Source organism: Talpa europaea (genome assembly GCF_964194135.1).
Source record: "Talpa europaea genome assembly, chromosome: 9".
Taxonomy (NCBI): domain Eukaryota; kingdom Metazoa; phylum Chordata; class Mammalia; order Eulipotyphla; family Talpidae; genus Talpa; species Talpa europaea.
Window position 1 is genome coordinate 85,380,170 of NC_140076.1, and position 25,410 is coordinate 85,405,579.

At 43.4% G+C, this 25,410-nt stretch overlaps 1 protein-coding gene across 2 annotated transcripts; it reads right to left on the reverse strand.

Annotated features, from left to right (window-relative positions):
• Window positions 1-789: 789 nt before the first annotated feature.
• PWWP2A (PWWP domain containing 2A) lies at window positions 790-24,837 on the reverse strand (the record flags this gene model as incomplete). Of its 2 annotated transcripts, XM_084241798.1 has the most annotated exons (3): window positions 790-2,607; window positions 17,167-17,246; window positions 24,293-24,837. In XM_084241798.1, the coding sequence occupies 3 exons, from the start codon at window positions 24,835-24,837 to the stop codon at window positions 881-883; spliced, it is 2,352 nt and encodes a 783-aa protein (XP_084097924.1). In that variant the 3' UTR covers window positions 790-880. The 2 variants fall into 2 exon arrangements, with proteins under 2 accessions (XP_084097924.1, XP_084097925.1); XM_084241799.1 differs by lacking the exon at window positions 17,167-17,246 and having other exon boundaries at window positions 790-2,564.
• Window positions 24,838-25,410: the final 573 nt, after the last annotated feature.

Here is a 25,410-nt window from a genome sequence, read left to right on the forward strand (position 1 = left end):
ATCAAATTAGGTACATCCAAAATGCAACAATTACACATATGACAATTCACAAAGTGTAATTTACTAGGACGTATCCTAAGAATTTAGGAACAGTCAGTCAGGAGAAATCTGACCAAGTTTAGCAATCACCTATTTACATATCCCAAAACAAAACTATCTAAACTCCCAAACCAGAAGTTTGAAAGTTTCCTTAAGTCCCCACTGGATGAAAGAGTAATGACGGGAACCTTGCCACCATGGACAGTCTGACTCCCAAACTCTGGCCTATTTCCCCAGCCTACAGCTGAGGAGCAAGCATTTCAGTTTGTCAAACACCTAATAATCAGCCTCTTGAGCCATTATGCACATAGAAAAGCTAAGTGTTCATTAATTAAAACAGTCCTTAAATATCCACATGATTCCCCCAGCTCACCAGCCCTTACTGCAATCTCAAATATGCAACCTATGTCACATAGTGACGGGCTATATTAAATATGTAAGGTGTGTGTGTGTGTGCACAAATATATACACACATACGTGTGTATGTTACATGTGCATGCACATACACACATCCACACAGTACTAGGTACAAATGGCAATTAACAGTCCCTGCAAAAATTCATTTTCAATTGAGGCTATGGCTCCTATGCCTTGGGATGATTTTAGATTTCAAAACTGAAAAATACTGCTAAAAATCTCATTTCCTTAAGACAAAATTTGATTGTTTTTTCAATTTAAACCTCTCAGTTAAAAATGGCTCTAAGGTCAGTGTATAAAAAGCAGCCAACTGAGTGCAAGTCCCGCTCCAGTATGGCCAAGCTGCTTTGCAGCAGTGACTCCTAACTAGACTAGAAAACCTGCGGCGCCTTTCCATGGTTCTTGCCTACCTTACTGTCCACGTTCACGTCTCAAACTGTGTCAACAGAGCCCGCACTTCAGGGGTCAGCTGCTGGGCAGCCTTAGCTGCCTCTGTGATAGCCTTGCGATACAGGCCCTTTCTCTTCTTATTAAAGCGTGACTGGAAGTTTTCTAAAAAGGGGGAGAGTTGCGAAAGAGCAAGGAAAGAGGTGGTTGGGGAGCCGAACCATGAAATACGGGCCTCCTGGCGGAGTAAAAGGCCGTTATCTTTCCGGCTCACAGTTATAGTAAGAATACGGGCTGGCCACCAAGGGAAGCCGTATATCTTGGCCCAAACAATGTCCCCTACACATATGGTCCTGCCATCTGGTGTGACACATTTAGAGACGTTTTTGGAAAAGACTTTCATTTTCAAGGAATTAGCGAGCTTTTGCTCTTCCTTTGAAGAGGCGGAAGTGGAAGGGGTGGAAGGTGCATGCATACTGCCAGGAGGAAAATCAAAGCTTTCAGAGGAACTACACTCAGAGCTGGAGGACTTCAAGCCATCCGTGCTATCAATGCTACACACTGAAGCACTGGAAGAGTCGGATTTCTTTTGATTAAGGGTCATGTAAACAGAGATATTGCTTTTGCTGCCCTTTTTGCCCAGTGTCTGTGGTTCATCCTGCTCATCAGGCACAAGCCCTTCATTGGTGTCCTGAACCTCACTGTTGGCCTCTTCCAGGCCTTTTGAGGGACTCTGATTTTCTGAAGGGGCCTCACCTGCTGAGCGGGTGGAAGAGCAGCGAGACTGGGGCTTGGGAGCCATCTTGCCACTCCGAATTTTCTCAAGTCCGGTCTTCAGAGAGGAGTCATTTTCTTCATTCCTGTACCTTTGTGGTTTTAAACGAACCCGGGGGGGAAGGGAACCTGAGCTCGGGTTCTGATAGCGACGTGTGAAATGGACTTTTGAATGTGCATTTTTGGATGTAGAGGTTTCACTTTGCTTCTTTTGTGCCTTTTCTTTGGCAATTTTCAACACTTCCCGAGCTTTCGCATGATCCATGTTCTTACTCTGAAGCACTTTCTTAGTACTTAACTGAGCTTTTGATGTATTTGCCTGAGCAGAAATTTTAACTACTCTACCTCTGCTGTGAGCAATATTTGAAACCTTAACCACAGCATTTCTTTTCTGGCTTTCATTTTGGTTTTTCCCGTCCACTTTATGGTCAGTTTTCAGTTTTTTGTTCACAGTAGTTACACTTTCATTTCTCCGTTTCTTATCTTCATATTTAGAAGAGTCACTTGCACCACTACCTTTTCTAATTTCTTTTTTTTCAGCAACAACACTATTTTTGCATTTGTCACACAGAACTTGCCTGGGTCGGAGTTTTATAGCATTCATTATTGAAGTAGGTTCTTCCCTGTACATCTTTCGTTTGGGTCGCTTAATCTTCCGAGGTGGTGGTTGAGGTATTGATTGGTTATAGGTGTCCCTGATAAACAAAGGGGGAGGATAAGGTGCTCCTTCATGGAAGAGAGGTGGTGGTTTGGAGGTCCACAGGCTTTCAGCCAAGCTGGGCTCAGGAGGCGGGACAGGAGAAGGATCATTGGGAACAGCACCATTCACTTCATGCTTGACCTCTGTCCCTTCTTGGAATGTATGACTTTGGAGCTGCATGGCTTCAGGTTTATCCTTATATTCCCTTTTGGGAAATACTGTCACAGGGATCCCATGGGGCCCAAACCTTTGAAAGAAATAGGGGAGGGGAGGAAAGATGACATTATTGTCTGTGATTCAACCTCTTAAAATACCAAAGCCCTTCATTTTTATTGGTACTACATTTTAGGTAAAATCAAATTATCAAATGGTTGCTCTAAGCAATGCCAGAATAGCTGGCCTTATTTAAAACAGACCTTTCCAGTTTTGAATTAGAAAGTTCAATTACTTTACTATTAAATGTCGTAACAGGTTGGCTGAACTATAGCCATGTCCAGTAAATGTTAACTGTAAATGTGTAACATATGTATCTTCCTGTTTACAGTAGCTTTCAAAAGCTTCACAAAACAAATTCAGCTTTTATTATCCCCCAAAATGGAAACAGCTAGAGCGTCAAAGACAGTTGGTTTCCTTTACTTTTGTATCCTATAGCCCCCTAAGCCCTTATCTGCCCCCCAAACACAAGACTATAAATTCAGATACTCAAATTATCTCAACAGTAGAGTTGTAACTTTTTTATAGCACACATTATTCACATTCCTATACAGTAAAACATTTGTGTGTGTGTACAAGCATGCATATACACATATATAAACACACTTTCACTAACTACTTAACCCTTATGTGATACAAAATTATTTTTTTCCCTACTGGTCTATTTCATTTGTCTCACGGCAGTCAGGCATATAAATGGATTTCAGAACTGCCTATGGGGCCTCCCCGGTGGCGCAGCGGTTGAGCGCTGGGTTGCGAAGCTGCCCGCGGCCTCTGTGGCGCCGGTTTGATCCCCGGCTGCTCCCCGGCCAGCGGAGGAGGGTCCCACATGGCGCGCAGACCTCTCCTGCCGCCCGCTGCTCCCCTCAGCAGTGTACTTCGGTCCTTCTGCCTGCTCTGCTCCCCACTCTGGCTCTGGTGAATTCTCTCACCCTCCCGCGCTTCTGACTGTACCCAGTGCATGTATAAACAAAACAAACAAACAAACAAACAAATAAATAAATAAAGCATGCCTCTATAAAAAAAAAATAAATAAAAAATAAAATGTAGTCCTTATTAAAAAAAAAAAAAAAAAAAAAAAAAGAACTGCCTATGGGTCAAGATCCAGCTTATAAAGCACTGGTACAAAACACAAACCTTTGTAATTCTCAGTTTCTAAAATGAGAGGTCAACTGCCTTTGTCACATAAACTTAGAATTAACTTGCTAACCATTATAAACCTTTAAGTTAAGCTGGCTATGTTCATTCAGTTGCCTTCGCTTAAAAATGAAATCTCTCTACAAATAACTTCATCATGTATCGGTTAACATTCACTATTTGATTCAAAAAGTGTCCAGCACAATACAAAATTTGAATCCTTTCAGGCAGAGGTACTTTGAATCCAGGTAGAGTCCCTGACATTTGATGCAAAAAAAATTGTTTTCTGGAGAATGAAAGTAGGTGATAAGATTCTCTAAAATGGGAAGAAATCTTGAGGTCAGGTTCTAGGGCTGCAGATACACCTAAATTCAAAGGTACAGGAAGAGCCAACACCCCCAGGAGATCTGGTTCTAACATCTAAACCTTAATCATTTTCTTCCTAAACTCATTTTTTAGCTAGGCCAACATAAACCAACAAGTGATTGCAACTATTTACAAACCACCAAAGAAGAGGATGCCTAGGATGGGCCAAGACTGGGTCTAGGGCAGTCCCCAGGAAGGTGCCCTCCACACTGTCAGTCCATGCAGAATGTGGCTTTCTGTCCCAGCATAGCACCTGAGCGCCTCCTGACTGGTGACTCGGTGGCCCTCCCAGCATGGCATCTTTTCTTCCACTAGGTGTTCAATAGTCATTTTTCATCATGACAGGAATAAAGCAGTGCTTTTTGTGTTTACTACAGAGGTACATAAAACAGTAACTTATCTAACAAAAAATTTTCTAATTCATTTTGCCCCAACTGCACCTTTCACTGATGTTTCCATAGGTAAACTAAGAACAAATCTTTTTTTTTTAAGCATATAAGAAGTGGGGTGTAGGCAAGAGGTACAGGGGTGAGAAGATTCACCAGAAAGAGGAGGAGCAGAACAGGAGGATTTACTGAAATAATAGTGCTAATGGGAGCAGTGGGTGCGAAACTCAGGCCGTAGTGGTGATAGTGCTGAGACTTAACCCCTAGGTCACCAGGGAGGCCAACAAATCTTTTTAGGAAAAACTAAACCATAATCATCGTATTCTGAGATGAAGTTTCACTGCTACCTTACCAACTTTCTATCAGCAGATGTTACTACTACTCTGAAGTTCAGTTTTTATAAATTTATGTAAAATGGGATAACAATTTCCTAAAGGATTCAGATGAGGATTAATAGGCCAACAAATGTTATCTTTCTTACCTAAAATTACATTTTTTAAATTTACTTCAATTAAGCAAGTTGACCTTATTTTCAACTAATAATTTACTAGAGTTTGGAATCCTTTCAATATCATTAATTTATAGTTCCAGCCTAAGGATGACCCAGCCAATTTGAAAACCTTATAGCAAATAAGTTGTGGAATCTGATTTCCTCTTAAAGTTTACTAAGAACATCGCTTTCAGATAGCAGTTGTTTCTTCTTCTTCCTTTACTTCTCTTCTTAAACACAAAATGCAAGCAGTATGTTAATACAAAGGCACTTAGCTATGCAATGTGAAGGGAAATTGCAAGCAGCAAAATGAAAACCAAAAAAGAGCAGCCAAACTGGAAACTGTTCATGACGGATGATCAATAAAAGCAGAAAAGTACTTTTACTAATAAAACTTCCTTAAAGGATCAGAAAGATGAATCCCTTTAAGAGAAAAAAAGAGCAAGTGTCCTACATCATCTCAACTATCACATCATGGCCTTAAAATTGATGACACTCAAGGGCAGTGTTTTCAAACTAAGGATGGAAACACAGCTTGAAATCAATTCAGAGGTTCACAACAATGACTAAAATAAAGAAACCAGAGAGTAAGTATGTAACCACAATGTATCTGTTTCATCTGTGTAGAAGGATCCAAAGCTAACATATACACTGGTAACTATGCTCAAAGCCAGGAACTTATGACACTGTGATCTTGATTAAAATATAAAGTAGCAATAAAACTATGGTCTCTTAAAAACCCTATCATCTAATTTCTCAAGCACCCTCTACTACACAATGCTGTGTTGTCAGAAAATTAGACACCCAAGCCCTGTCTTAAAATGCATCATCAGGCTCTCCTCAAATGGAACCCAGGATCAGAGTTCTGAGCAAGCCACTTTTGCTTTAGTTTTTTCTAAGGTGAAGATACTTACATGCCATGTGAATGTTCACCAAAGGGAGACCTCAGCAGAGGAAGACTTTTTAATTACGGGAAGACTGAGTAATGTCCCTTGCTTGAGCTTTTCCCCTAAATTTACAAATACCCTTTAGAGCTGAGTAATAAGGGCCTCCCTGGTGGCACAAGGGGTGAAGTCTCAGCACTATGAAGCTACCGGCACCCACTGGGGCATGAGTTCAATCCCTGGCCAGGGAGCTCACCTACATGGTGCAGCATGTAGGTGCACCTCTCCTGTTTGAACTGCTGCTCCCCTCAGCAGTGTGTTTCAGTCAAGCTGCCTGTTCTGCTCCCCACTCTGTCTCTGGTGAATCTTCTCACCACTCCCTCCCTCCTGTACCTCAGTTCTTATATGTATAAATAAATAAATCTTTAAAAATAAAAAGTGCTGGGAGCTCCCCTGGTGGTGCAGCGGTTGAGCACTGGGTTGTGAAGCTGCCCGCAGCCTCTGCAACACCGGTTCGATCCCCAGCTGCAGACGAGGGTCCCACATGGCACCACAGACCTCTCCTGCCACGCCCGCTGCTCCCCTCAACAGGGTATTTCGTCAGTCTGCCTGTTCTGTTGCCCGCTCTGGTGAATTCTCTCACCCTCCCGTACTTCTGACTGTACCCAGTGCTTGTTTAAATAAATAATAAATCTTCAAAAAAAATAAAGTAAAAAAAATAAAAAGTGCTGAGCTTCCCCAGTGGCGTAGCAGGTTGAGTGAGGCTCTTTACAGCCTCTGCAGTGCAGGTTCGATTCCCAGCCAGCCAGGGAGAGACCCACATGGAGCAGACCTCTCCTGCCTCGCCCGCTGCTCCCCTAGGCAGTATCTTCGGTCCATCTGCCTATTCTGCTCCGTGCTTTGTCTCTGGTGAGCTCTCTCACCCTCCCATGCCTCTAACCTGTACCCTAGTTCTTGTATAAATAAGTAAATCTTAAAAATAATTTTAAAAAAAGAACGAAAAAAATTCTTAAAAAAAAAAAAAAAAGAGCTGAGTGGTAAGACACAAAGTCCCTGAGTCTGTCTACCCTCCCATGGTTTCTTTGTTCAGCATGAGTATTTATTAATGTCGGCAAGCAACTCATTCTAACCGGGACTCCTTTTCAGTCTCTTTCAACCACTATCCAAAAATTCTACAGGAAAAATATTCAAGTATATGGCTATAAAAATAGATTCTTGGGCAAACTAGGTGAAGTGCACTAGAGACCTCTCTTGTATCTAACTTCCTATGAATCTATAAAACATTTTAAAAATAGCTATCTTTATTTAAGAGTAATGAGTGCCAAAATTTTGAGGAGATAGTTACGAGAGCTTAGCAGTTACTTTGTGTAGAGAAAAAGATAATCAACTAAGAAAAATAATCTTCAGGGCCTCCCTGGTGGCACAAAGGGTTAAGCACAGCACTATGAAGTGTCCGCAGCCTCTGCAGCACAATAGATCCCTGGCTAACCAGGGAGCTACCCACATGGTGCAGCAGACCTCTCCAGTCTCTCCTGCTGCTCCCCTCAGCAGTGTATTTCTGCCTGTTCTGCTCCCTACTGTCTCTGGTGAATCCTCTCACTCCCCACACCTCTGTCCTGCACCCCAGTTCTTGTATATATAAATAAATATATCTTAAAAAAATAAGAAAAATAATCTTCAGCAGACATAAAGGTGAAATGTAAATGTGCAGTTAAGTCAAAATACACTGCTGAGGGGAGCAGCAAGCATGGCAGGAGAGGTCTGTCGCGTCGTGTGGGGCCCTCTCCAGTGGCCAGGGATGGAACCGGCGCTGCAGAGGTTGCGGGCAGCTTCACAGCCCAGCGCTTAACCCCTGAGGGTTCTAGCTTTGACTAAAGGAAAGCTTTATGCCCACTGATAAGCTTTACAAAATCTCGGCATTTGCTCAAGATTTGGAGCATTATCAATCAAATCCACACTTAAACAGATGTCAAGAATGCTTGAGCAAAGCTTGTTAACCATTACCCAAATTCCCTTTCTAAAGGACTATCTCAAAACTAAAAATGTTTACCAACAAAACTACTCGATATTTTAAAGTCAGACATATTTATAATCCTTTCCTCTTATTTCTGATCATTTTTTAAATGCTGATAAAGCATTCATTGGCATTAACTTCACAGCAACTTCAATCAAATCACCTCACACCTAGGATTATATTGTCTTTTCCTTCCTGTATACAACATTTTTATAGTGCACAACTGATTCTTTTCTTCCCACAATTCTGGCTGTAGAGTTTCAAATGTAGGAGTAAATCCTTCTTAAAATACTACACACTAAAAACACAAAACAACAAAAACTAAAATACAATAAACTTCAGGCAAGCAACAGATGTCCCGAGGAATTCAACGCTCAGGATAAGGGCTCAGGTGTGTTAATTGAGTCACTTCCCAGTTTCCTGGGCTGACCTAAGCATCTCTCTAATAAAAAGATCCAACAAAAGACAAAAACCTTTCTCTCCCAGAAGTCTCTTAAGGACTCTGCAGTTAGGAAAAAATTATATGCACTTGAAAAATAACCACTTGAAAAATAGCATCCAGCTTTATTTCATCTCAAGCAGATGTTTTCAGAAACTACTTCTTAAATTTCCAACAGGTTAAAACACAAAAGAGGGAAAACTGTGGAGCAGGCTTATTTTGGTTCACATTTCATCTCTATGAGAGACTGGTTACATCAAAACTTAATCTCAGGGGCCTCCCCGGTGGCGCAGCGGTTGAGCGCTGGGTTGCGAAGCTGCCCGTGGCCGGTTCGATCCCCGGCTGCTCCCCGGCCACCGGAGGAGGGTCCCACATGGTGCGCAGACCTCTCCTGCCGCCCGCTGCTCCCCTCAGCAGTGTACTTCGGTCCTTCTGCCTGCTCTGCTCCCCGCTCTGGCTCTGGTGAATTCTCTCACCCTCCCGCGCTTCTGACTGTACCCAGTGCATGTATAAACAAAAACAAACAAACAAACCAGCAAACAAATAAATAAAGCATGCCTCTATTAAAAAAAAAAAAAAAAAAAAAAAGATTTAAAAAAAAAAAAAAACTTAATCTCAGGAAAAATGAATTCAACAGTCAGCTATATAGTTTACAAAATAAAAATGTATATCTATGTTTCAAAAAATTAAAAAGACAATCCCGCACACCCACTTCTGAAAATATCCAAAATAACTGAAAATAGGGTCTCAAACATTTGCACACCCATATTCACAGCAGCACTGTTCACTATGACCAAAACAGGGAAACAACCCAACACCCATGGCAGATGATCTGCTATAAACATACAATGTGATATTTTTCTGCCTTAAAAATAAAACTGTCACATGCAACATGGATGAACCTTAAGAATATTATGCTAAATTAGTGACCAAAAAAAAAAAAAAAAGACAAGATGCTGGATGAGTCTGTTATAGAGCAACCCCGATATTAAACGGGTTCCTGGCTGTGGGTCCTCACCCGCGCGCTTTAAAGGGACTTATGAACACTCTACTACAGACACACACAAAAGGGTTAATAAAAGGTTTATTTACAAGAGAAAAGGAAATAAGAAAAATGTACAACTCAGGGAGAAAATAGGGAAATAAAGTCTTTAATGCGTCCTACCCGATCCCAGGACCTGGAAACCCAAAGTCACTCTCAGAGCTGACCGGACACTGCGAGCTGGCTGAGAGCCAAAAATGGGGGTCCCCAAAGCCCACGTGTCTGCCTTTTGTATCCACCTGGCTGCTTAACCCCACCCTCAGGTCTCAGCCACCTTCCCTTTGGTGGTGATGGGATTTGGAGTTCCCAGTGTCTTTGGCTTTGACCTGGGGTGGGGGTGAAGTCCACAAAGCCTGTATGGAATTTGCTTTGGGACATCCTTTTCCCCCTAACAAGTCCACTTATATTAGTATCTAAAGCAGTCAAATTCATAGCAAACAGAAAGCAGAACGTACTTGCCAGGTCAGAGTAATGGGAAAATGGGGTAGTTTAATGGGCATTGAATTTCAGTTCTACAAGCTGAAAAAGCTTGGCGATGTTTTACAATTATGTCAGTGTACTTAATACTCACTTTACCATACACTTAAAAATGGTTAAGATGGCATGCTGTTGTCTTTTACCTTAATTAAAAAAATTTAAGAACTGCACACCTAACCTAACATAGCCAGGAAATTTTGATGAGAGCATTTTATACATATATATATTTTTTTTTTGTGGGGCCCTCGCCGGCAGCCGGGGAACGAACCAGCCCTGCAGAGGCTGCGGGCAGCCTCGCAGCCCAGCACTCAACCACTGCGCCACCAGGGGAGGCCCGAGAGCATTATATTTTTATGGTCATAAATTACTTGTGCAAGGGAAATAATAGTTACTACACTGGGAATAACAGGCTAACCTGCTGAACTGAGTAAACTTAGTAAACTAAGTAAAATACCCATGATAGCAAATGACAATCACCTGCCTACAGATATGGTCCCTGAGAATACAATAGAGCCTGTGTAACCTAAGCCTCCCAGAAGCCAATGTCAAATAAACCTAACTAGAAGAATAGTATTTATTAAAACTAAATGCAATGCATGATCATTTCCTGGAGGAGGAAAGAAGCTTAAAAGGATATTACTGGAAAATTTGACAAAATATTAAATATACGGACTGCAAATTCAGATAAAAGTATTTTATCAGTGTTTCCAGAGTTTGAAAACTTTATTGTGGTTATATACATGAATATCTCTGACCTTAGGAAAACAAATGTTGAATTATTAAGGAGTGAAGGGGAATGATGCATGCAACCTACTCGCAAAGAACTGAAGAAAAAAATATTTTTATAGTGATAAAGCAAAAGCAGTAAAATGCTAAAAATTAGTGAATCTAGACTAAATTGTTTGAAATTGTTTCAAAATCAGCTTAGAGTTCTTTAAGGGATAATCTTAAATTTAGTTTATCTCAGTTCCACCAAAACTTTAATTAAAAATGACAATTGGGGCCTCCCCGGTGGCGCAGCGGTTGAGTGCTGGGTTACGAAGCTGCGCGCAGCCTCTGCAGCGCCGGTTCGATCCCCGGCTGCTCCCAGGCCACCGGAGGAGGGTCCCACATGGCGCGCAGACCTCTCCTGCCGCCCGCTGCTCCCCTCAGCAGTGTACTTCGGTCCTTCTGCCTGCTCTGCTCCCCGCTCTGGCTCTGGTGAATTCTCTCACCCTCCCGCGCTTCTGACTGTACCCAGTGCATGTATAAACAAAACAAACAAACAAATAAAATAAATAAATAAAGCATGCCTCTAATTAAAAAAAAAAAAAATAAAAAAAAAAAATAAAAAAAAATAAAAAAAAAATGACAATTGACCCTACTTGAGAGTAAATGCCAGCAATCTCGCAAGCACAATAAGCACACTATCTATATTCAAATACAAATAGGCTAATTAGTCAGACACTATAAACAAAGGTCCCAGCCCTGGAAGGTGAGGTCAGAATGCCACAGTCATTGCCAAGGGCACAAAAGGCACTGTGAAGTAGTGATCAGGCAAGTGGGGTTTTGCAGGAAAACAGACCACCTTAGAAGGGCCCAGACAGATTAAGTGAAGCACAAGCAAAACAGGGAGTGGTCTAGAGTTTGTTACCCACTTTTGAATTTTGGTAGCTAACTTAGGTCAGTTTATAAAGGCAAAACACTGAACAGGTGCAGCAATGGAATCATCACTCAGTTACCCAATTCTCTCTTCCACTGCAGACAAGGATTCAGAGGCTTAAACAAGGTAATACAAATGTGTTCCTTTAGGGCCTCCCCAGTGGCACAGCGGTTGAGCGCTGGGTTGTGAAGCTGCCCGAAGCCTCTGCGGCGCCAGTTCGATCCCCGGCTGCTCCCCGGCCACCAGAGGAGGGTCCCACATGGCGCGCAGACCTCTCCTGCTGCCCGCTGCTCCCCTCAGCAGTGTACTTCGGTCCTTCTGGCTGCTCTGCTCCCAGCTCTGGCTCTGGTGAATTCTCTCACCCTCCCATGCTTCTGACTGTACCCAGTGCTTGTATAATAAATAAATAAATAAATCTTTAAAAAAAAAAAAAACAAATGTGTTCCTTTAAATTATTAAAACACAATGGTAGAGAGGGCACGCTGGTTAAGTGCAGAGAGGAGATGGCATTGTTGTGAGGGTCGAGTCAGGTGTGATGGGAGAATTCTAGTATCTTACAGGAAGGATGAGATCAGAAGCCTCGAATTCACTGTGGTAAAAACTTCATATTTATACCAGAATGGTCCAACATCTTATAAGTATTAAAAAGAGCACCAATTTTTTGCTGACTTTGAAATCTATTATTCTCAAAGGGGAGTTCTTTTCAATTCTGTTTTTAAAGTATATAGAAAGCAGGAAGACTGTAAGGTTAATTTCACTGGTGAGACTGTAACTTTCTCTTCATGAGAGAACCCATAATTTCCACACATGCCATCTGCCATGAGGGATTAATTAATGGAACAAAAAAGACTGAGAAACATCCACAGGCCACCATTGTGCAAGCTACTTCTTGTTATCTCATTCCCTAATAAAAAATGTCATCCTTCCTTCTTGAAAAGGGAAAGTTACACCTCACAAGAAAAGGAAAACTGCTGGAAGTTTCTACAGAGCCTTTTTAGGTATCTTAAAGATACAGATTATACTGTAGACCACCCTATTAGTATTAACTACCTCCAGTTTAGTTGAGAAAACCACAGCCCAGAGAGTACTTGGGAGGGAAGTGACCCTCCCAAGATCACACAGCTAGTAAGCAACAGAGCCAGGTTAAGAATCCTAGGTAAAAGTCCAAAGTCAAGGCCTCCCTGGTGGCGCAAGGGGTTAAGCATAGCAGGATGAAGCAATCTGCAGCCTCTACAGCACGAGTTTGATCCAGGCCAACCAGGAAGCTACCCACATGGCGCAGTAGACCTCTCCTGTCTTGCCCGCTGCTCCCCTCAGCAATGTATTTCGGTAGATCTGCCTGTTCTGTTCCCCACTGTGTTTGGTGAATCCTCTCACCCCTCAAACCTGTCCTGTACCCCAGTTCTTGTCTACATAAAAAAATATTTTAAAAAAGGGGGGGTGGGCCTCCCCAGTGGCGCAGCAGTTGAGCGCTTAGTTGCGAAGCTGCCCTGCAGCCTCTGCAGCGCCGGTTCGATCCCCGGCTGCTCCTCAGCCGCTGGAGGAGGGTCCCACATGGCGCGCAGACCTCTCCTGCCACCCGCTGCTCCCCTCAGCAGTGTACTTTGGTCCTTCTGCCTGCTCTGCTCCCCGCTCTGGCTCTGGTGAATTCTCTCACCCTCCCACGCTTCTGACTATACCCAGTGCTTGTATAAATAAATAAATCTTAATTTAAAAAAAGGGGGGCCTCCCCAGTGGTGCAGCGGTGAGCACAGCGCAGTGAGGCTGTCAACAGCTTCTGCAGCACGGGCTCAATTCCCCACCGGCCAGGGAGATATCCACATGGCGTAGCAGACCTCTCCTGTCACGCCCACTGCTCCCCTCAGCAGTGTTTTAGTCCATCTGCCTATTCGGATCCCTGCTCTATCTCTGGTGAATCCTCTCACCTTCCTGTGCCTATGGCCTGTACCCCGTTCTTGTATAAAAGTAAATAAATCTTAGGCCTCCCTGATGGCACAAGGGGTTAAGTACTGCACTATGAAGCTATCCACAGCCTCTGCAGCATTAAGTTCAATCCCTGGCAGACCAGGGAACAACCCACATGGCTAAGCAAACCTCTCCTGCTTCACCCGCTGCTCCCCTCAGCAGTGTGTTTCGGTCCGTCTGTCTGTTCTGTTCCCCACTCTGTCTCTGGTGAATCCTCTCAACCCCCCACATCTCTGGCCTGTACCCCAGCTCTTATATGCATAAATAAATCTTCAAAAAAAAAAAGTCCAAAGTCAGGTTCTTTATTACTATTACTACTACTGCTACGGCCTCCCCTTATCTCTTCAAGTTACTTAACCTCTCTCCTCATTCCACTTTTGCTTCCCCATTAAGGGAGTGGTAGAGCTAATTGGCCCATATGCTCTTTTTTGAACACTGTGGAGTTATACCAGATTCTGAATTTGGAATTTTTCTGGTTTTCAAAGGATAATAAGTACCCTATCACCAATTACACTAATATTTCAGCAGTGAAATAACATCCACACTAAATAGGACAGATGTAACAGTCTCACGTAAGTTCAGGTCAGATTAGGTTTGCCACTAGAAAAGTAACAAGTTCAATTTTCAGAACTGAATGGATTTTGCAATTGCAGTTAACTGACATCAAGTTTAAATCAAAATACACATAACTGCTCACCACAGGGCCTAGTACATAGTAAGAAGACAATATATAGTAACTACCATTATATTAAAGTTAAAATGTCTGTGACTTTATTAACTGGTAAGTGAAGGGATGATGTTTTTAATTAAAAGCCCCAGGTATTACAAGAGCAATCTGTAGGAACTATGGGTACCCAAATGGTTGAGGAAGGGAAAATGACTTCAGCAACATAAAAACAGAACATGTAATAATTATGAACAAGGATACCATGCAGGGCCTCCCTGGTGGCGCAAAGGGTTAAGCATCAGCACTGTGGCTATCACCAGCCTCTGCAGCACGAGTTTGATCCCCAGCCAGGGAGCTAAACCACATGGTGCAGCAGACCTCTCCTTTCTTGCCCGCTGCTCCCCTCAGCAGTGTATTTCAGTAGATCCGCCTGTTCTATGCTCGACTCTGTCTCTGGTGAACCCTCTCATCCCCCGCACCTCTGGCCTGTGCCCCAGTTCTTATATGCATAAATAAATATTTTTTAAAAATAATAATAATATCATGCAGTATTTTAAAAACTGAACTGGTAGGTGGAGGGAGTAAATCTCTCTAACTTAGATTTTTAAGTTCCCAATCGTACCTCATGTACCTTCAAACAACTCTAAAAAACTTACCTGGTAACTAGGTTTAGAAATAAAAATAGAAAATAAGGAGAAAAACAATTATCCTTCAGTCCTTTTGTAAGCAAAAACAGCAATAACACCAGCAAAGTATTCAAATTATTTAATGCCTTAACAGTAAATTCTTTTCTTAAAATAACCACCTAAGAAAATAATAGTACCCACAAAGTAGCCAACTATTTTTTTTTTTTGTGCAACCCTCGCTGGTGGCCGATTTGAACTGGCGCTGCAGAGGCTGCGGGCAGCCTCACAACCCAGCACTCAACCGCTGCGCCACCAGGGGAGGCTCAATAGCCAACTATTTTTAAGGACCAACGCTGACTTCACCTTTGTATACTACTTAGAGCAACCAACTGACATTCTTCCTAGAAATGAACACTGATATAAAACGATCTTTTTTATTAATGCAAATATTCATCAGTTTCAAACCCTTGAATTGAACTCCCTGGGTCATGTCTCTAAACTGCTGATAAAGCAATTTTAAATTTCCTATGTTTGTAATATGATTTCTATATACCTCTAATATTTCTTCTATGTCCAATAGGGTCCAGTATACAGAGATCTATATTATTTCTCAACAGAAGGCAATTTATTCAATTATTTTACTATTCCTATTTTACCAAAAACAGGTTGTTCAACAACTATGTATTTTAAAATCCTTTTCCAATTCCTGACACTTCTGGATGCTGACGTGTGCTCTGGGACCTTCCAGTCTGACCTTGTGTGGCTCCTCTCCTCAATGAGTGGGCCACTGTTGCCAAGGCCAGGTTAACAAAAGCAAAACAGCATGTTACTTAATTTAAAACCCAGGGCCATAGATGAAGAAGAGTCCCTATTTCCAAAAATGCCCAAAGAGCTGACTAAATTCAGCTGAAGAGCAACTCAATTTAAAAACAAACAATTGTTGCCCGACAGTCAAAAACAAATGCTCAATAATTCTGAACTAGCAGGGTTAACCACCCACCCAATCCTTAAGTTAAACAATAATGGTAAAATATAAGTACAGAACTGTACATATTGTTCAAAATGGCTCCTTCACTAAACCTACTATTATCTGGCACTTAAAATTTTCAACAGTCTACTTAATGTCTACAAGTTTCGGTGTCTTTACCTGTGAAAAGGGGATTAACAGAATTTACTGTCACTGGAGTTTCCAAAGAGTAAAATGAAACCCAAGCAAGGTACACAAAATGCTCGGCATGGTGCCTAAGGTTAAGAATAAAATGTCTGTGACAAGTTACACAGTAACTTCTTAATAATTACAGAAAGTAAAGCTTGGTAACCTTCTCAAGATAGTAGGAGTATGCAGAAAAGCGAAATCAAGTATTATACAGTGAGTTGTAAAAGGCTAAAAATCACTATTCAATAGTAAAGTGACTATCCTAAAATTAGTCCAAAGGGAAAGATGTTAATTATGGACTTAACTTCTCTTGGACAACCAGATTTAAGAAACCATTTTCAAGTCCAATTACCAGCTCTACTTTAAGAATCTGACACTGCCACCCAAGAACTGCTTATTTTGTGAGTACATCCCACCTGAATTAACCAGTAACTTTTAAAACAGGTCTCACAATTTATCATTCTACAATTTTGGCAAAATTACCCCCTAAAAATAATTTATCTACAAATTCTGATCTGCATCAGAATCACCTTGTTAAAAAAAATACTGCAGAGAGAGCAGAGCTCCAAAAGCTTCTAACATTTGTTGCAAGGTAACATCCACTTACTTTCTTGAAAGATCTGCCACTATAACAAGTTCTGTTCATCTAGTAATGTGTGCCTAAATTAATTTTGGGAATCTAAGAAGCATAGGGCCATTAAATATCAAGAAATAAGGGTATAGTTCATAGGCATAAATAACGAGTAGGAAATTAAATTAGCCACAGCTGAGAAGATGGGCATACAACAAACTAACAGTCTCCCATAGAAAAACTAATCTTAGGAAGGTTAAAATCTAATTTCATCAAGAGTTTTCTTTAAAACAGCACACAGTGAAGTATGGTCTCATTTACACACAAAAGGCTGAAAAGTAACCTCATTAGAAACCCCAAGCTCCTTACATGCCAGGAATCGTTTATTACACATCTAGTTATCTAGTTTACGAAACTTAGCTATAAAATTCACTTCTAATACCATGCTACAGAATTTACATCTGATTCAAAGTAGGTTTATAAATGTACAACTACTTATTTCCCAAAGAAATCACTGCTTTCCAATTTGCAATGAAAGAGCTCACTCTCGGTACAGTATAAACACCAGTATAGTGGTGAGTGCCCCAAAGTTCTTTGGCCAGGAAGTAAATGGCACCTGCCCTTATGATACTGTGGGAACTATCAACACCTTGGGATATAAAAAGAATGATCACCCCCAAATATTTATGTGCTTTAAATATGTATGACTCAGTAAAATCATTCAAGCATATACTTCAGGGCCTAACCTGCATGCTTAGTATAAGCTACTGATACCACTACTCACTGCTTCACCAGAATGGCTGTATATTTTTCCCACCAAAAGTACAGCTATTGCACCATATGTTTCATGGTCTCTGTAAAGAAAAAAAATCATCTTGGTTTATATTTTCTTAAAAAAAAAAAGAAAAGAAAATTTTCTACAATTATTTTAATAACTAATTTTAGTGAAACTAAATAAATCCGAAGTTTTCTGAAGAAATCACCTCAACTGCAGTACCCCCCACGCACACATCATTTGTAAAAGATCAATTCTGAAATACTACTAACTACAACCTTTAATAAGTAAGCACCACAAAGTAAAATGTGCAAGTGTTTCTAAGCAATGGCATTTATTTTGTTTCCTTAATTCGTTATCATGTCCTCCCCCAAAAATGGGATTTAGATTTTTCACCATTTTTATTAAAAGTGGATAGCAGCAGTAAATCATCTAGAGCATTCTGTGTAGGAAGAAACCAGGAAACCCTCAAACTTTCAGGTTTGGATCCAGGGGGCTTAAGAAAAAAATCTTTTCGAAGACCTGGGCTGAAGGCTTCTGCTCTTTGCAGACTTAAATTTTTCTATGTTTGGGATTAGTGAAGTTGGAGGTGATTAAAGGATAGGTCTAAAAACCTTCCCAAGCAGGCAGGAGATATTCACATTCACATCATTTCTATTGACTCCAAAAAACAAGGGACAAGAGGCTTTCAACAGAGGTCCTTCGAGGCCTGTGGTTGTTGCCCAAAGTTTGTTCCTAAGGGAAAAGAACTATTTTAAAAATGTTATGGAAATGCACCCAAGGAATGCATCCAAACGCAACCAGAAAAAAATGCAGAATGTGGAAAATTCTACCATTCTATGGCTTAACAAAATAAACCACAAGGGAATAAAAGTAATGGCTGGAGAGCTACAGAAAGACAGGAAACGCAACTTACTGCAAAGTAGAACTTTCCTTTGGTCCTAATAGGAACAAAAAGTAAATGTTATAATAATTGAGACATCAATTTTGAGACAATCTGTGACATTTTCACATCTGAAAATAAATGACTTGTTATTTGAGGTCCAATGGTTCAGTTACAGTAGCGTTTTTTGGTTTTTTTTTTTTACATTGACAGGTTTATTAGGAGCAAGAAAAAAAACGAGAGGCACCTGTACAGACACAGGTGGGCAAAGCTAGGCTGCTGCTTTGCAAAGGGAAAAGTTTGTGAAACAAAACACCTGCACAGTCACAGGCAGGCAGGAAAGCTCCATTTTGCCAGAACAGAAATTTTACTGATACAACCTTCTTTTGTGTAACAGTTAATGGTTTTCTTAAGTCCTTGTCTTTTTAGGGCTTCCCCGGTGGCGCAGAAGTTAAGCGATGGCCTGTGAGGCTGCCCGCAGCCTCTAGCGCCGGTTCGATCCCTGGCTGCCGGCGAGGGTTCTGCATGGCGCGTAGACCTCTCCTGCCGTGCCCGCTGCTCCCCTCAGCAGTGTACTTCGTCAGTCTGCCTGCTCTGCTCTGACTCTGGTGAATTCTCTCACCCTCCCGCACTTATGGCTGTACCCAGTGCTTGTATAAATAAATAAATAAATCTTTAAAAAAAAAAAGTCCTCTTTCTAGAGATCCATACCAAAATATTTAAGGTGAAGTGATTACCTCTGGGATTGCTTCTACCTTTGGGATTGCTTCAAATGAATCTAATGGATATGGGAGTTTTTGATGATTTCAAAGCAGGGATGATCCATACATGAGGAAGGCTCATTTCTCAAAATAAAAAAAAATTTAACAAAAATTATACCAGATTTATTATTCAGGCTAAAATAATCATGTTGACAGTTTAGCAACCAGAATGTTTATTATATGCTAAAGAAAAAAACAAACATACCTACCTACTCCAAAACCTCAAAACCATAAAATTAAGGACATAAAGGAGACAGGAAAACCAATTTGTTGGTTAGTTGATTTTTTTATCATGGAGTATTAGAGTATTAGACATTACTGAGTTCAGAAGTAGACAAGTGATTTAAACTAGCTAAAAGGGTTGGGTATAAAATAATGGAGGCGTCTAGAATAAACTGGAGAACGCATCCTTGACCTTCACAGCATTGCATTTCAAGTAAACTGTTACATAAAATGTTAACCAGTTCAATTATTCTATTTTACTGTGAGGTATCATTTATCACTCAAAGCAAGATACTTTGAAAAAAGGGATACAGAAAAAAGGGATACAGTCACAATCAAACCTAGATGGCACAGGAAACGCAGGCCACCCAGTCATCCCAATCACGCTCCAAATATAAAAACTGAGGAATAAAGTTTTTCTCCTTTAAGTCAAGTACCTAAAAGCCAAAATAAACTTTCCCCATAAGAACTAGAGACTGGGGGCCTCCCTGGTGGCGCATGGGGTTAAGACACAACCTGTGACGCTTACTGCAGCACAAGTTCGATTCCCGGCCAGGGAGCAAGCCATGTGGCGCAGCAGACCTCTCCTGTCTCACCTACTGCTCCCCTCAGCAGTGTATTTCAGTCAATCTGCCTGTTCTGTTCCCCACTCTGTCTCTGGTGAACCCTCTCACCCCCCACACCTCTGGCCTGTACCCCAGTTCTTGTATGTATAAATAAATCTTTAAAAACAAACAAAAACTAGAGACTGCAGCCCAGAGAGACAAAGAGATGTGTCCAGAGTCACACTGTGAACTAGAGGCTGGTATTAGAAGTCAGAATCCAAACTATTTAGTACCGTTTTTGTTCTTTTTTAAATTTTTTTTTCTACAAAAACATTCTCAAAAAGGTGATCTTCAACTAACTAAAAGGTAAAAAATACAATGCCAAATGCTTACAAAAGCAGACTCCTGATGGATCAATCCACACATATATATAGTTCTATACCCTTGTATCAAACACTTTCCCACATAGTGGACAACTTCCAATTTGGAAGATCTTTCTGTATCAGAGACTTTGGACTATAGACATAAGACTTTATCTGTATGCATGTGTCAGAATCTAATAAGCAAAAACTGGCCCTTTAAAAGAAAAGCATACACACTAATAATGCACTTAGCCTAGCTCCCAAGTGTTCACTCTTTCAGACCACCTCACCTCTCTGAACCAATCCTTCAGAGCCACCTATATGTTCCTCAATGAACAGCAAAAGATACGGGGATTCCCCAGAGAAGCCACGGCTATTAGCTGACTGAAGAATCTGCATGTCTCCATCATACATATCCCTATGTATTACCCCATACAGCCAACTGAAATCAGCAGAAGCATTAAATTTCAGAAATATACAATGCTGTACTTCTGATTAAAAGAAAATTTGCCAGGGCCTCCCTGATGGTGCAGGGGTTAAAGACAGTGCTACCAAGCTATCAGCTATCACCAGCCACTGCTGCACGAGTTCGATTCTGTCCTGCTAGGGAGCAACCCACATGGTGCAGGCCTCTCTCCTGTCTTGCCAGCAGCTCCCCTCAGCAGTGAATTTCAGTAGATCTGCCTGCTCTGCTCCCACTCACTCTGGTGAATCCCCTCACCCCTGCACCTCTGGCCTACACCCCCATTCTTGTATGCAAAAATAAATACATCTTTAAAAAAAATTAAAGAAAATTTGCCAGTCCAACTAACTTTCTAACATGGAGAAAATGTAAAGGTTTTAGAATCATATTAACCTATATTTGAATCTTATCTTTGCCACTTACAGGTTAACTGGGCAAGAGTTTTAAAGACTACAGCAAAGCGGTGCAATGCCTAACATAATAGGAACTCATTAAGACACTGATTTTTACCTAAAGATTCCAATTGGATACAAACTTTCTAAAGCAATTGATGATTATAATCTGTTTTAGGAGAGTCTAACTGGAATACCTACGGGATTATAGGTTCACCCACAACTGCCCGTGAAAGTTAGCAATCAAGGTAAAAGCAGATCACAAAATATACTAGCAGATACGAAAAAGTAGGGGACCCCTTCTTTGAAGCTATGGGCAGCCTGAATTAGATGCCAAACCACAAGGCCAGGGAGCTAAATCACATGGCACAGCAGACCTCTTTTGTCTTGCCCACTGCTCGCCTAGGCAGTGTATTTCAGTAGATTGGCCTCTCCTGCTCCTCCTCTCTCTCTGGTGAATCCTCTCCCCCCACCCTCTGGCCTATACCCCAGCTCATGTGTACATAAGTTAAAAAAAACTTTAGGGGGCCTCCCTGGTGGCGTGCAAGGGGTTAAGCATAGCACTAGGAAGCTATCCGCAACCTCTGCAGCTTGAGTTCAATCCCCAGCTGGCCAGGGAGCTACCCACATGGCACAGCAAACCTCTCCTGTCTTGCCCACTGCTCCCCTCAGCAGTGTATTTTAGTCTGCCTATTCTGTTCCCTGCTGTCTCTGGTGAATCCTCTCACCCACGGCACCTCTGGCCTGTATGCATAAATAAATCTTTAAAAAAAAGAACTTAAAAAAAATAATTATGAAAAAGGATACCCAACTAGAGAATCTTTGGCCCAATAATAATTCCTTGAAGAGCTCAATTTTAACTGTTTCATTTCACTTTCACAACTGATGCTTCCCATTAAAGTTTCTAGAAGGGGGCCTCCCCGGTGGCACAGCGGTTGAGTGCTGGGTTGCAAAGCTGCCCGCGGCCTTGGAGGCGCCGGTTCGATCCCCAGCTGCTCCCCGGCCACCGGAGGAGGGTCCCACATGGCGCGCAGACCTCTCCCGCCGCCTGCTGCTCCCCTCAGCAGTGTACTTTGGTCCTTCTGCCTGCTCTGCTCCCCGCTCTGGCTCTGATGAATTCTCTCACCCTCCAGCACTTCTGACTGTACCCAGTGCATGTATAAACAAAAACAAACAAAAACAAACAAACAAATAAATAAATAAAACATGTCTCTATTTAAAAAAAATAAAGTTTCTAGAAGGTAGGAACTGTCTCATATTAAGAATACCGAAGAGAAAAAAAAAAAAAAATACCTAAGAGGGCTTCTTACACACAGATGTGTTCAACATACATTTGAATGAAAAACTGATATGACTCCCTTAATGTTTGTGTTTTTTTTTTTTAATACCTCAAATGACAGGGTCTTTTCACTTCAAAATATCTAAGTATGTAAAGTTGGTAAGACTAATTTCTCCCAAAGAAAGAAATTTCTGGGTCTCCCTGATGGCACAAGGGGTTAAGCACAGCACCATGAGGCTATCCGCAGCCTCTATAGTGCGAGTTTGAGCCCCTGGCCGGCCAGGAAGCTACCAACATGTCGGCCAGGAAGCTACCAACATGTCGCAGCAGACCTCTCCTGACTCATCTGCTGCTCCCCTCAGCAATGTATTTTGGTTGATCTGCCTGTTCGGTTCCCCACCGTCTCCGCTGAGTCCTCTCACCCCAGCCCTGGCCCCACACCTCCGGCCTGTACCCCAATTCTTGTATGCATAAATAAACCTTTAAAAAAAAAAAAAAAAGAAATTTCTGTTACTAGTAAGTTAATAAACCAAAACTCAAAAAATTCCAATTATCTACAAAGAATTTTAAAACAAGGGAGGGAAGAGCACAAGGGATTATGGTGATGGTGCACAGGTAAATTGGTGGTGGGAATTATATGGGGGCTACACCTGAGAGAAAAAAGCGTATATTGTACAAAAAGGAAGAATGATTTAAAATACATATTTAAAAAAGGAAAATTTTAGGGGCCTCCCTGGTGGCACAACAGGTTAAGCACCGCACTATGAAGCAATCCGCAGCCTCTGCAGTGAGTTCGATACCCGGCAGGCCAGAGAGCAACCCACATGGCGAAGCAGAACTATCCTGACTCCCCCACTGCTCCCCTCAGCAGTGTATTTCAGTCAGTCTGCCTGTTCTGTTCCCCACTCTGTCTCTGGTGAACCCTCTCACCTCCTGCATCTCTGGCCTGTACCCCAGCTCTTGTATGCATAAATAAATTTTTGAAAAAAAATTAAAATAAAGGAAAATAGTAAAAATGAAAAAACACCAACACAATGAGCAACTCAAAACAGGAAACAACTTACCGTTTTGCACCTTCCTTTTGCAGATTTGAAATCCAGATTCTCACACAATCACCAGCCTTCACTTCTGTTTGGTTCAATAGCATACACACAACTGAGTCTTTCTTTCGCTAATAAGCATGAGTAGAAAGCACACTGCTCTTATTCTGCTTTCTAACTATCAAAGGTGCAGAAGTCCTCACAAAAATCCTTTTAAAAAATAAACTTAATTTTTCTGTACAATAGTTACTGTAAAAGCTCCTATTTTGCTCCCCACCCCACCCCAACACCATACTTCAGCATGAATTTTAAACAGCTTGTTCCCCAAATGGGAAGGGCTTCCTATGTCTTGATGGGACTGGAAGGAATTAAAACATGCTAAAACAACCCATTTCCAAACAGGTGAGATACCATCAGCGTGTGTGCTGTTGCAGGAAACAGAAGGGAGAAACGGTGACTGGGAGCCTCTGCACTTCATATCTGCAAAAGAAGAGAATGAGAAGGTTAACCTAACTCTAGGCTGCAAAGAGAGGGTCTTCTTCGCCTGTTTAAATAAAAATGCCCACGAACATGCAACTCGCGGGTTAGCAGAGACAGACTTGGTGGGCCAGTTCAACCTCTGTCCTGGATACATCCATGTAAACCGCAGCTACGGTCCTGATAGTCCGCATTTCCACACTTTCCCGACATACCCACTTGATACCTAAGTTAAAAACAAAACCCGACCCCTTTAGCCTTCAAACTTGTGCGCAGCCACACGCGCCTCCCCAGCTGAACAGCTACGAGTGAGTAACAGTCAAAGGCTTCTTTTACATAAACGCTCTTCCCTCCGCGGAGTGACAGATAACCTTTTCGGAACCCCAGGGTTCACACCCCTTTCTCCACGTTCTTTCAATCTAAAGGTTAATGTGAGGACAACACTCCCCCCCGCCCCTCCCAGCACCCGTTCCCGGCACAAAATCTCCCGCCCGGGGCCACCGACGCCCGAGGGCGGCCGAGCGCGGGCGGGGTCGCGAGCGGAAGGAGGGGGGGCCGGGGGGGGCGCCCCGGGGAGCGAGGTCCCGCGGCTCGCGCCCGGCGAGCACCTGCCGGGGGGCGCCCACCTGAGCCGGGGCGCGGGGCGCGGGGCGCGCTCCCTCCCGGGGGTGCCGCGGGCGTGCGGGGGGCGCGCGCGGTACCTTTTGGACAGATCCATGAGGACCCCGGAGAAGAGCCGCTCCCCGCGGCGGAACGACACGACGAGCGCGTCCTCGATGATGTGGTCCAGCGTGACGCGCACCTCGGAGCCGGGGATCAGCTGCGACACCGCGGAGTCCCCGCCCGCCGGCGGCGCGAGCGCAGGGGCGGCGGGCTGGGGCGGCGGCGGCCGCGGGGGCGCCTCCGGGGCCGGGGGCGGCTCGGGCGGGGGCGCGCGGGGGTCGGGGCCCGCGGGGGGCGCGGCGGGCGGCTGCTCCTCCGCCTCCCGCGCCGGCCCCGCCGCCTCCGGGCTGCGGGCGGGCTCCCCCGGCGGCGGCGGCGGGAGCGGCGGCGCGCCGGCCTGAGGGGAGGACGGCTGCCCGTCCGCCTCGCCCGCCGGCACGGAGGCCTCGGTGGCCGTCACCGGGAGGGGGTCGGCGCCGGCCTCGCTGCCCGGGATGGGCTCCATCTCCGGCTCGGCCTCGCCGGCGCCCCCCTCCCCGGGGGACGCCGCAGTCGCTGCCGCCTCTGCAGCCACGGCCGCCATTTTCTTGCTGGCTTCTCCCTCCTCCAACTGGGGCGGCGGCGGCGGCGGCGGCAGCGCTGCTTGGTTCCCTCGGCCTTCCCCTCCCTCTCGCCGACAGTCGCGGCCCGCCCTGGCCCTGAGGTTCGTCTTTCGGCCCACGCCATTGGCTGCGTCCTCTACCCCTCCCGCACTCGCGAGATTTCATTGGCCCAAGGGGGACGTCTGTCATCTGGTTAATCCAGCCCTCCCAGGCAGAATAGGAACTTGTCATTGGCCGGAACAGCTGTCAAACGTGAATCTCTGGGGAATACGGGGGCGGGCTACACAGGCGTAGCGGGGGGGGGAGGCACAAAAGCAGAGGCCTCTTCCTATTGGCTAGAAGAGATAATAAAGATGGCTGGTTGGCCTATGCACCTGCCTGTTATCAGTCAGGCTTTCCAAGGTGGGAGAAAGGAGAGAATCACGTGGCGTGCCAGTTCTTTCAAAGGCGACAGAAGGGAGGAGTAACACGAGAACGTGGGCGGGGAGCGGCTTCCCAAGCACCCCTGCGCGGAGGTCCTTAGAATAAATGTTATTTCTAGGCGCGGACCTGCT